At 41.2% G+C, this 12,696-nt stretch overlaps 3 protein-coding genes across 4 annotated transcripts; 2 read left to right on the plus strand and 1 right to left on the minus strand.

The window, feature by feature from the left end:
- Window positions 1–350: 350 nt before the first annotated feature.
- Window positions 351–2,294, minus strand: fahd1 (fumarylacetoacetate hydrolase domain containing 1). Its single transcript, XM_030058057.1, has one exon. It carries the CDS (start codon window positions 2,185–2,187, stop codon window positions 1,528–1,530), a length of 660 nt encoding a protein of 219 aa, XP_029913917.1. The 5' UTR covers window positions 2,188–2,294; the 3' UTR covers window positions 351–1,527.
- A 93-nt stretch (window positions 2,295–2,387) lies between these two features.
- Window positions 2,388–8,609, plus strand: LOC115363764 (hydroxyacylglutathione hydrolase, mitochondrial). Of its 2 annotated transcripts, none has more exons than XM_030058055.1 (9): window positions 2,388–2,696; window positions 3,177–3,361; window positions 3,565–3,629; window positions 5,856–5,973; window positions 6,098–6,206; window positions 6,399–6,502; window positions 6,837–6,938; window positions 7,031–7,110; window positions 7,226–8,609. In XM_030058055.1, the coding sequence occupies exons 1-9, from the start codon at window positions 2,624–2,626 to the stop codon at window positions 7,323–7,325; spliced, it is 936 nt and encodes a 311-aa protein (XP_029913915.1). In that variant the 5' UTR covers window positions 2,388–2,623; the 3' UTR covers window positions 7,326–8,609. The 2 variants fall into 2 exon arrangements, with proteins under 2 accessions (XP_029913915.1, XP_029913916.1); XM_030058056.1 differs by having other exon boundaries at window positions 3,229–3,361.
- A 92-nt stretch (window positions 8,610–8,701) lies between these two features.
- LOC115364170 (hydroxyacylglutathione hydrolase-like protein) lies at window positions 8,702–12,578 on the plus strand. Its single transcript, XM_030058626.1, has 9 exons — window positions 8,702–8,854; window positions 9,122–9,262; window positions 9,413–9,477; window positions 9,572–9,689; window positions 9,843–9,951; window positions 10,251–10,354; window positions 10,650–10,751; window positions 10,848–10,927; window positions 11,527–12,578. The coding sequence occupies exons 2-9, from the start codon at window positions 9,158–9,160 to the stop codon at window positions 11,675–11,677; spliced, it is 834 nt and encodes a 277-aa protein (XP_029914486.1). The 5' UTR covers window positions 8,702–8,854; window positions 9,122–9,157; the 3' UTR covers window positions 11,678–12,578.
- The last annotated feature ends 118 nt before the right edge of the window (window positions 12,579–12,696 follow it).

The following is a 12,696-nucleotide window of genomic DNA, read 5'->3' on the forward strand; positions in this document are numbered from 1 at the left end:
GCCCACCTACCTTTCCCAAATCCATGTGAATCTGTCATAACTGCTCAACTGATGGACATGCATGACCCCTGTGTCCCCTGAGGGCCAGTGCTGGGTCCCATGAGGCTTGGTGATAAGATGCCCTAGAGGTGTGGGAGGATGAAGTACACAGAGACTCAGGTTGCAGCAGACTGGCCTGGGACCGGCTGAGGGAGGCTTTGATTGATCCTGAAAACAGAGAGGCCTGTGGGAGAAATGTAATTGAAGCTAGAACAGATGTTTAACACCCTTGGAAGAATGTGGTTACCATGCAGGTAGGCTGCCTTTAAGTACCACACAAGACCAGCCACAGTGACACTGGAGGAAGGAGATATTATAAATCATGTCACTTTAATGAACCTTATTGATAGGGATTGGGTAAAGTAACAAGATTTGCAGAATCCTCTTAATGGATCACACTGGTAAGAAAAAAAAAAAAAAATGAACAGAAATGAGATGGCTAGGACAGATTATGTTTTAAGCGTGAATGCCTAGAAAGCAAATTTCCATTAAAAAAAAAAAAAAAAAAAAAAGCTGTGAAAGAGCAACATGTGAAATGAAACCAGAAAAGTCCTGAGGGAGCAATAGGGCTTGCTGATAAATTACAATAACCTATCAAAGATCCTGTTCATACTGTCATATACAGAGCACACAGAGGCCATGGTGCATGAGTACAACCTGATCAAAACTTCTAAAAGAAATCCATCTCTACTAAGCCACAAGGATAAGTTTCAGACTTAAGAGGAACACAAGTTAGCCGGTGCCAAAACCTCCACTGTCCTCTAAATCCCTTCACTAATTTGTCAACTTGAACTCATCTGGGATTTTACAAACCGTATTTCATTGGGACGCTTAAGCCTCTGAAGCTTGTGCCAAAATACATTCAGCATGTAGTGATGGATGTAAGTGTAAGTAACGTCCTTTAGGTTGAAGCAGCTTTGAAGAGAAGCACACAAGCTTAAAATATATCACTATCATTCTTCTTGTATGTACACGGTGCAAATGCAAATGATGCTGCTCCTTGTAGTTTTGCGTACACATTCAAGCATGAATCTATTGCTTTTGGCTAATACATGAGCTGGAAAAATAGCTACACAGGGTGACAATCCACTTTCAATTCCATTGTTACAGTGAACAAATTACAACAGTATTCATTTTCTTTGCTGGCTGAGTTCATGAGGTTAATCGATATAATCACACAGTGATCCTGTTTCTGGCAGTGTGCACAAAAGGAGTATAAGCCTCAGGTCAACATAGTAAATATGTTGAAGTCTCTCAGTGACTGTGTGCTGCAGCACTGCCATCTGCTGATCCAAAGAGTAAGAGGCAAGAGGAGGAGATGCACCTTTCCTCTGACCTCTCCTGGACATGTACTTCTTACTTCATCCTGCTTTTTCTGCAGTCTCCATGCTGCAGTGTTTTTTAATGTGAATAATATCGGCTTTCTGACCAAATGAACACTCTGGTAACTGCTTCTTCTGCGTTAAATGTCTGACGCATGTCTCTCTTCTAGTCTTGTCTGTCTACTTTGAAAGTCATGGTGATCACGTCCTCTATCCCGGCCTCCAGTTCATCATGCTCCTGCACAGCCGAGACACCTTTCGGGGTCCCGGTCAGGATGAGGTCGCCCTCCTCCAGGGTGATGATCTCGCTGATGTAGCTGATGAGAAAAGGAATGGAGAAGATCATCTGGGAGGTGGAGCCGCTCTGCCGCAGCTGGTCGTTCACCTTCAGCCACAGCTTGACGTTTCCCGGGTCGGGGATGTGCTCTTTGGGAATGAACTCACTGATGGGGCAAGAGGTGTTGAAAGCTTTGGCCAGGGTCCACGGCAGACCCTTGGACTTGCACTCGTCCTGCACATCCCGAGCTGTCATGTCCAGGCACAGAGCGTAGCCCGCGACGTGCTCCATGGCAGCTGTCTGCGGGATGGCCGTGCCCCCCTTCCCAATCACCACCCCCAGCTCGACCTCATGGTGCAGGTTACTGCTGTACAGGGGCACCAGAATAGGAGAGCCCTCTCGCACATATGCAGAAGGTGGCTTCAAGAAGAGCACAGGCTCTGACGGAACTGCGTTCTTCAGCTCTTTTGCGTGGTCTGCGTAGTTTCGTCCCACACAGATTATCTTCCGCCCCCACTCCCAAAACCGAGACACGTTTCGCGTGGACATTGCAGAGATAATATGAAGGTTTCAGCCGCTTTGAGGCAGTCTGCACCTGGTAAAAGTTAAACAACCTTTGACCGGTGACCGCCGCTCACTTCCCTTACGCTAGGTGGCAAAACTACGGCACGCCACGAGGGACATGAACACCAACCTATCCCTGCGACGCTGGTAGTCATAACAGCTTGATTGACGTAATTGCATATGTACACCATGATGTAAACAGAAATGCGCATTAGGAGACATTAAGACATGAATGAGCTTATTTAACGACAACAGTACACCAATTATCTGTTCGCTTTAACTACCCGGTTATACGCTCCACTCCCCCACACCTGATTGGTGGAAAACACAAGGTTAAAGTTGAGAAATAGGCGGAACTGAAGGGAAAACTCAACTTTTCTGGTTTAAGCTAATGTAATAACCACGCAGCTACAGTGTTGTTATGTTATTGCGGTCTCTAATAGGGAGTGCCTGCACCCTAGGTGTATTTGGAGCAGCAGCCGCCTACAAGTCTGGTACGTCACATGCCTCCATTTTTTGCACGCATTAAATCTACATACGACGCATTTTGCCATGCAAGATTCGCCTTCTGCGTGTTATAACTAGCTCAAGATTGCTAATAGAGTTAGCTTGAGCCCTTTCTGTCGCACTTGGCTTTCTAAGTAAAGCTGTTCACTAGGCGCAGCTGGCTGAGCAAGCCTCCGTGCGCTCTTGCATCATCCTCATAATTCCGATTTTGTTGTAGCTTAAATGATTTACAATACGGTGCTGGTAGTTTTTGTTAGTTCAAAAAATACCCATTAAAGCATTGCAAAATTCATGACCTGTCATTCTCAAAAACTAAGATGATCACAGACTAACTTTTTTTTTTTTTTTTTTTTTTTTTAAATCTTATGTTGCTGGCATTAATTCGTCTCAGTGACAGTGTAATTTAATGAGCTTTCAGGAAATGGCACCTGTTGTGTTATTTGCATGAGTTGTTTTTTTCTATGTAGCACCTGTGAAAGTCCATGCCCAAGTAGCCGCTTTTCTTCACACCCCAATAAGGAAATCCGCCTTGGTGGAACAAGCAAATATGAAGATAGAGCTTCTCCCAGCACTCAGCGACAACTACATGTACCTACTGATTGATGAAGACACAAAAGAAGCAGCGATTGTTGACCCTGTTGAGCCAGTAAAGGTGTGTTGAACTGTCTCGCCCGCTGTGAGGAGTTTGTCTGTTGTAAACCTGTGGACCTGAAGTGCCCTTTGAGGCTGTAAACAGTGATTTGGGGCTCTAACTAAACGTGAACTTACACTTGATAAGCTTTTCTCAGTGTTACTGTTTGGTATCTGTGCTTCAGGTTAGACCTTTTTGTGATCAGGCAGTTTTGCTCCTAACAGGTTGTAGAGGCCATCAGAAAACATGGTGTAAGACTCACAACAGTCCTGACCACTCATCATCATTGGTAGGCCAAATGTTTGCTTATCCCCTTATTCTACCAATATGTAGAATTTCATGTTGCAGTCCTCTGTGTCATAATCCACAGTGAGCTTTCATATGGATGTCCAGTTCAAAAGAAAGGTGCAAGAACCCACAAATAGTGATTAGAGAGGACATCAGACTTTGCGGTCATAAATCTACAAGACAGGCAGGCAGCATCTTTCCACAGCCACTTCATCTAAATGGTACACGGCTACGTGTGTGAGTGCAGATTTGGTATTTGGGTTATTAGGTGCACACCTCCCCATCATAGATATTTTGCTTAATTAGGTCCTCAACACCCTGACATCATTTTCAACACCAAATACAGCTAAGGTCACTCACGCTTCCCTGTACCAAACCTGCGCTTAGGTTTATTAGTCCAGTAATTTTAGGCCAAAATTGGGGTCAACCTAGGACAAATTGCAAGAGAAGCAAACTCAACTGATTTTGTATCCTCAGTTTGTCCTGAGTGAGGGAAAAAAAAGTCCCAAGAAATCCCATTGGTGGAAAGTTTTGAAAATCACCTATTTATGACCACACATTACCAAAAAACATTGTTTTTAACACACAGGGGAAAGGGTTCAAAATTTATTTTCAGATATCACTATAAAAATTCACAAGATGATTACACACACAAAGACAAGAAAAAAAGTCAATTACAAGTTCTTTGAATTATTCTGTTTACGCATGCATATCACACATTATCTGATTTGATATGCGCTAATAAGGAATATAAGGAATAAATGCCAGAAGAGACATTTAAACAATGAATTAAAAGGTTGCTATATATATAGTAACCTTGAATTAAAAGGTTACTATGTAACAGTGAATTAAAAGGTTACTATATATATATATAGTAACCTTTTAATTCACTGTTTAAATATCTGTTCTGGCATTTATTCCTTATATTCCTTATTAGCGCATATCAAATCAGATGTGTGATATGCATGTGTAAACAGAATAATTCAAAGAACTTGTAATTGACTTTTTTTCTTGTCTTTGTGTGTGTAATCAACTTATGAATTTTTATAGTGATATCTGAAAGTAAAATTTTGAACCCTTTCCCGTGTGTGTTAAAAACAGTGTTTTTTGGTAATATGTGGTCATAAATAGGTGATTTTCAAAACTTTCCACCAATTGGATTTCCTGGGACTTTTTTTCCCTCACTCAGGACAAACTGAGGATACAAAATCAGTTGAGTTTGCTTCTCTTGCAATTTGTCCTAGGTTTTTTCATAAAATGACTGGACTATATCCCTACTTCTCAACATTCATTGACTCATCAGTCATTTTATAACTGGCTGGCCTGGATTGGTGTGCACAGCAGCACAGAAGCCAAATTATATCATTTATTATAATAACGGAAAGCTTCAAATGGCCAGTCAACCTGTAAGAGCTGTTCAGCAAAACTGATGCAATGTATGACCCTGGTCTGACTTATAAAATAGATATTGATATTTAATAGGGATGGGCCCCCCAATACCATATGATTCATGATAATTGGGTGTTGATTCAATATGATTTATGGTTCTGCAATCATTGTGATTCTGTAAGTGTTGCGGTTTGATTTTGTGATATTTTGTAATTTTGCATTACTTTTTTTTCAAACAGTGGACTGTGGAAAACAGTTTAATCATATTTCCAAAGACATTTATCATGAGAGAGCATGAGAACATTTTCTGCAGGCGTTAGAGATCCAGAAGCAAATGTTTGTTTGAATAGGTCACACCACCGTATGTTGCATTCTAATGGGTGTTTTTTCACCTTGAATGAAACACAAATATTCTAAAATAAGGACAGAATATTGATTCAGGGTCAGCATTGAAACACAAAAATCATCAAACAAAAAAAGTGTGATTTGTAACTGTATCATCTTTTTACCCCCCATTCCTAATATTGCATGTGAGGTAGTCATAAGAGCTGTTTGGACCCCAGCTGATGAGCCAGGGCAGCCATGCCTCCAGCAAACAATATATCAGCCAGCATACTATAAACAATCAACAGCTAACATTTCAGTGCTATCATTTCAGTGTACCAATAAATATTTTAGTACTGTGCAAGGGCAAGTACTGTGTCCGGTAACATTCACACATGCTAAGAAAGCAGTATACTGCTCCATACTCTGCTCCACGCTGTCTCACTGTGCATTCAAGTGCCTGATCATGAGGCACCACAGAGGTGTTACAATACACCAACCACTCTGTCTGCAGGGATCACGCTGGTGGAAATGAGAAGATGGTCAGACTAATTCCTGGGCTGAAGGTCTATGGAGGCGATGACAGAGTTGATGCCCTTACAAAGAAAGTCTCTCACTCCAGCACTTTCAAAGTAAGACCATCAATCCACATAATCTACACTCCAGATGAGATTTGAGCGGCCTTAGACATCGCTCGGTGTCTCTGTATGTTATTACAGAGACAGATGTTCACTCACTGGTGTTTTTCTCTCCTAGATTGGCACTCTCAATGTTAAATGCCTCTTTACTCCATGTCACACAACTGGTCACATCTGCTACTATGTGACAAAAGAAAGCAGCACTGACCCACCAGCTGTTTTCACAGGTATCAGTAGTGTTTCAGCTAAGCTATACTTTTAATAACTGGTAATGTCAGAGAAAATCTAGGCTCTGACAAACACTTTTATTTCTCAATTAGTGTGATTGTAACCCCCTTAACTAATCAGCAGATTGTCGTAGCTCACCTCCGTTCCCCTTCGGACTTGTATTTATTATCCATTTATTTTTTTAAACGCAGGGGACACGCTGTTTGTGGCTGGCTGTGGTAAATTCTTTGAAGGTACAGCAGAGCAGATGTACAAAGCCTTGATAGAAATTCTGGGACGGCTGCCTCCTGAAACAGTAAATATCTTGATATAGTGTGTTAATCTCTCAATCTGTGATGCCAGTGTAACCATTATAAGAATACAGGAATCATTGTCAGAGTAATTGACAGAGGGTTTCAGATAATAACTAACTGCAGGTGACAGCTGAATCTAGATAAGAGAATGCTTTCTTATAGATAATATTGTAAACCTTTTAACTACAGTGGACTGATGTTGAGTTAAAATAGGATTTCAAAGCTTATCTAAAGTCTTCAGCAAACTCTTGTAACAAAATAAAATGGTCATATTGAAATGTAATACTTTAATGAAGCATGTCTCTAAGGACTAACAACAGTATGTTTGTGTTTCAGCGTGTTTACTGTGGTCATGAGTACACTGTCAGCAATCTGAAATTTGCACGTCATGTGGAACCAGACAATGAGGTTATTCTGAAGAAGCTCGCATGGGCTAAGGTATCTGACCCACTATGCATGTCCCAAGCTCGTGATACTGTCTTTATCAAATATGTGCTGCTCACTTATGATTTTTTTCTGTATTGCTGCAGGAGAAATACAACGATGGAGAGCCTACCATCCCCTCCACAGTGGCGGATGAGTTCACATTTAACCCTTTCATGAGAGTAAAGTACGCGCAACTTGATGAATCTTGCTCTCACGCAGAAACACAAATGCTATGCATGTTGCAGCGAATTTCGATTTTCAAAACTAATTCCCAATCATTTGTTTGTTGTTTACTGCAGGGAGAAGTCGGTACAAGACCATGTAAAACAGACAGAGCCTGTTGAAACCATGAGAAGTCTTCGGAAAGAAAAAGATGGCTTCAAGGTGCCCAAAGATTGATGCCCAATGCCCTCATGCTACCACAGCTTACTGTCACAGCACTACAAGCCGTCCGTGGAAACAAAATAACTTTGGTCCATTTTAAGAGCTTAAACTTGAAACACCATATTCACTCTGTCATTACAGGGTCATGTTTTCTTCTCTCTGTGTCCAGACCTAACATGATAATAAGTTTATTTCATCCAAACAAAATCATCATCGTTTTAGCTATAGTAAGCAGTGTTGACCTAATAGAATGTATAAATGTATATGTGCACAGTCAGTGAATGCTTTTAATTTAAAAAAAAAAAAAGCTCTTTAATTTGTAAATGCACAGTTTAAGCATGGACAGCATTAAGAGTCAGTACAGTAATAATTTGCTGTAATATATTGATGTGCAAATGCTGTTTCACTGTGTTGAAATGTGTGAAGCCAGAGCTGAAAACTTTAAAGATCCAGTGCAATGACTTTAACTCAGGAAAAATTGTATTTTGATTTCTAAGTCAATGAATATATTTGTTTTGGGTTTTTCATCCAGTTTTTGATGCTTAGATGGTAGAGTTTATAGCTCTGAGGAGAGCCTAACCATCCCTTTAATTGTGCCACTTAATGGATACCTTTTTTTTTTTTCCTTTGGGGAACAACCATCCAGTGTTGGAGCATAAACACCCAGCATGAAGATTTGATTTCTGGTTATTGCTTGACAGACAAGGGGCCTAAATAGCTATGCATAATGTTGCCCGGTTAGAGCACTCACTAAACTCTGGTTGAATCTGGCAGATCATTCATGCCACGACATAGATTGGATTTCACAATATTTAATTCTGTTGACAGCCCATATAAAGAGGTTTTCAAAGGCCAGTCATATGTATGTAGTGCTGACAGTTTCACTAGATCCTCTATTAAAATGTATCCTGAAACAGAAATGCAGCTCCCTTTGCACTGGAGCTTTAACAAGGTAGGGAGATGCGTGAGCCACAGTGTAACGTGAAATTTCTGTAAATTAATGAGGTGATCCCTTTGTCACTTATTTATCATAATACAAAAACGCTTTCTTATGAAATTGTTTAATGTCTTTGATAATTGTTTCGAATCAGTTTTGTCAGCTTTCATAAAGGCCTAACTTAATTTTGCAGGAACGGTCTTGTCTTTTCATTTATCCAGTTCACCAATCATTACCTGCCCTGGTAAAAAGTTAATCGATCCTTTCTCCTCTGTATGTTAATTTCCAACTTTACATGGAGTCTTGCATGACGCTGTTTACAGTAAAGCAATAAAACACGTTCGGTGTATAAAACGATGACAGACATGAGTTTTATTACATTATTTATTTTCGATCGCACATGTAACTTTTATTTTCCAGTGTTTGATTCGCTTGTTTGATGTTTCCGGCTCGATTAAAATGCCTCAGATTTGACATTTGCTGGTTGACGATGTCGCGATAGCCTGCCTCACCAGTCCGAAAGCAGCCGAAATGTTGAATAAACATTTTCAGTGAGTTGAAGCGGTGCGAGAAAAAAAAAGACCAATCTGCAATCAGCTACATCAAGGTAAATGGTTTTAAATCTTAAATCGTGCAGACAGTTTCCGTATGCGTCAAAGTTGCAGCTTCATCAGATTACTGCAGCGTTATGGTGCTTTGGGCGGCAGTGTGACGGTACAACACGGTGGCATACTTTCATTAGCATACTTTCCACTAGCTCAGTCCGCCGATGCACACTTGACAGCGGTCGCGGATGCCAAGCTGGCTTGTGAAACATTTAATAGGCCTTGACCAACGCGAATCTTGAATAATAGAAGCTCTTCTTCCTGAGCAGCGTCGCCCACAGCAGTGCGCATGCGCGACTGGTGCCATGAAGGTAAAGGTGATCTCCATCCTGGAGGACAACTACATGTACCTTGTGATTGACGAGCAGAGTAAAGAGGCCATCGCCGTGGACCCTGCTGTGCCCCACCGGGTGAGAGAGGGATTTCCTCTAAAAAATGCAGCTAAATCCAATGTCCACCCATGTCCACTGTTTTGGTTGTGAATAATATGAATTTGAGGCTATACACTCCATATATTGGCATAATGACAAATGGTGAATGTGATGTGTTTTCTTTGACAGCTGTTAGAAATAGTGAAGAGAGAGGGCTTGTCACTTAAGGCAGTTCTTACCACACATCATCACTGGTAAGAGTTTGTTTTCTGAAAGATGTGATAGTTCAGATTCAGTGTTTTCTATATGAGCCCATGGTGATGCAATAAGCTCGTGCTCCCTCCTCAGGGATCATGCTCGAGGGAACGAGGCTCTGCTGAAGGAGGTTCCAGGGCTGAGGGTGTACGGGGGAGACGATCGCATCGGAGGGCTGACTGACAAAGTCTCCAATGCTCAGGAACTCAAGGTGCCTACACAGAGCTGATGTAACAGGAGCGTGCCGGCTTTTCTCGGCCACTGTCCCGATAATGATGTTCACATATGAAGTGCACCAAAAATTTCAGTTTGCTCTTTCTCTCGGCCATATCGTCTCTTGATATTGTGTTTTCTCCATTTGCAGTTTAACTCCATCAATGTGAGGTGCCTATTTACTCCCTGCCATACCTCTGGTCACATGTGCTACTTTGTTTGGGAGGATGAGTGCACTGACGCCCCTGCTGTGTTCACAGGTCTTTGTCTGATAACATAAAGAGCTGGTGAACCAGTTCAAATCACTGATAAATTCAACATTTTCCAGACAATTTATGTTTGCACGGTACAATAATTTGAACAAGTGCGCTGTCACTTCAAGCGACACCAATTGTGTGTCCCGAGGCAAATATGCTAAGTAACTCCATTTTGAGTGGCTAGAGATATGAATCCACATTAGGCTGCACACACACTGCTCATCGTTTCTGTGTTGTGTGGGACCACAGGGACCAACCACTGCCATCTCTGACATCCCATTGTCCTCTGTTGTGGCTGATAGGGGACACACTGTTTGTCGGTGGCTGCGGGCGATTCTTTGAGGGCACGGCCGAACAGATGTACCACAACCTGACCCAGGTGCTGGGCTCTCTACCTCAAGACACGGTCAGTGGAGAAATGGGCATTTGGTCATGGTAATGAGTGCACTAGAGGGTTAACAACAGCTAACATGACCTCAGATGGGAGCTGTTGTAATACTGACTCAGAGAATTGAGTAAACACCGAAACAATGAGGGGTTTGAGGACTGTGTGTTTCTCCCTCAGATCAGAGAAATACTCTTTAAGGCTCAGAATAACCAGGCACTTTGACTCTGCTACTGTGCATATGCATGTAACTCAGTGGTCTGTTGACTGTGTCATTTAACCATTTAACTAATATTAATGTTTCATTCATTTGTAGAAGGTGTTCTGTGGACACGAGTACACCATTAAGAACCTGAAGTTTGCCATGTTAGTGGAGCCAGAGAATGAGAAGGTGAAGGAGATGCTGAGCTGGGCCAGGGTGAGCGACATATATTAAAGTCTGAATTCAAGAAACTCGACAGAAGATATTGCATTTTGATGTTTTGCTTGACCGTCTGGTATCTCACATTCGCAGGCCAGAGACGATGATGACAAACCTACAGTGCCGTCTACATTAATGGAGGAGTTTGAGTACAATCCTTTCCTCAGGCTCTCGTAAGTTTGTGTATGCAGATAGTAGTGTATTCAGTGAGTTGTTAATATGATGGTATTGAAGGTTGAGGGCCATATTAGGTAGAAAATTGCCACCAGTCACTGAGGTCATGGCTGTTGAGTTTGTATTTTTTAGGTACTAATTGTTTTGCAGTCAGCGCACTTAACATTTGAAACAGTTTGTCTTAAGTAATAAGTTGAATTAACTCTGTATCTTCTGTTAATAGCTGAAAACTCACTTTTGCCATCTTACATTCAGTGTATTTGTTTTATGTTAGAATTTTGTTGTTTCATTTTTCATTAAAATTAGGTGGACACCATTCTGTCCACATTTGTTTCTCCGCTTCTTGTTACTTTCTTAATGTATGTCATGCATTTGTCAGTTTGTGTTTACATAAATGTGAAGTGCTTTGTACTATGAAAGAAAGATGAAATAGAAATTGTTTATTATTACTCTGTTTGACAATTTGGCAGGCAGCCTCCCAGCATTTAGAGGTTCTATTGTCCTAAAAAAAAAAAAAAAAAAAGACATAGAAAGTTAGTCCCATGCCTTGCCCTTGTTAAACTTTCTCCTTTTTTCACCTCTCCACCCTTTGCTGCAGGGAGGAAGGAGTGCAGAAGTTCACAGGGAAGACAGACCCCATAGAGGTGCTGAGAGTCCTACGGAGAGAGAAGGACAAGTTTAAGAAGCCCAAGGAGAGAGTTCCTCCCCACGCCATGTTGGCTCTGGAGTGGGGGCTGCTCAGACCCTGAGGTCCAGCCAGGTCTGGAGCTCTTAACATGGGACGTACTGGGCTACCAGTTGTTGCCAGTGAGGCCTGCAGTTTGGGTAACAGCAAGTTGTCTTTGTTGGAGTGGTGCAGTGAGACACCATGCAAGACTGGAAAGTGCAGAAACCAGCCATCTTGGATGATGCTGTATATGATACACCTGTTCAACCATGTTGCAGAGCAGATCTCATTCATTTGCAATGGGATGTAGCACAAAGCAAATCCATTTTTAACCTGGTTGCAAGCAACTAATTATATTTAAGTTGCTTTATATTATCCTAAAGGTATTTAATTTATACTGATTTGGTCCTGGGTGTGTTATTTTAGAATTTCTAAAACCATGGCTTGCACAAAAACACCAGTCAGTGTAAAGTTGCTTCCATTAACTACTTTAAAAAAATTATTTAATTTAAGGGCCAGTCTCCCAGCTCATTCTGCACAAGGCAAGGCCTGCTAGTGCCGATGGGACTTAATGTCTAATGTGTCTTACAAATTATTTATCACAGTAAATAATTGGTATAATTTTTTTCTGGCCTATCTGATTTGTACTTTCCTTGATATGCACTTATGCACTCATAATGGATGTTTGTTCCCTGCTGGGTATTGCATTTTACCTAATTTATCTGAGTCACTTTAACTAAATTCAGATTTTGTATGTATTTCCAATTGCTTACTGTCACGGTGAAACGCTGCTAAATTGGTGTACAATCGTGTATAATTTAAATAACTGATCTGCTACATAGACCACACACAGTGTGAAGGTACAGGACTGTCTGAGAAGTTGCATTTGTACACTAACCACAGGGATAGGGAAAAAAAAAGTGTTGATCACAAAAATATGAATGTAAATTGCCAAGTTTTCATCCCCAAGTTTACATCCCACAGTTTGCTCTAGCTTATAACTGTACACAGAAGTGAAAATTAATCAATAAAACATATCAGTCCGAGTCTGTATGTTATGACATATTCTTCAGATAGGCTGAAATTTTGCCACTGACAAAA

The sequence above is a fragment of the Myripristis murdjan genome, chromosome 8, assembly GCF_902150065.1.
Source record: "Myripristis murdjan chromosome 8, fMyrMur1.1, whole genome shotgun sequence".
Taxonomy (NCBI): domain Eukaryota; kingdom Metazoa; phylum Chordata; class Actinopteri; order Holocentriformes; family Holocentridae; genus Myripristis; species Myripristis murdjan.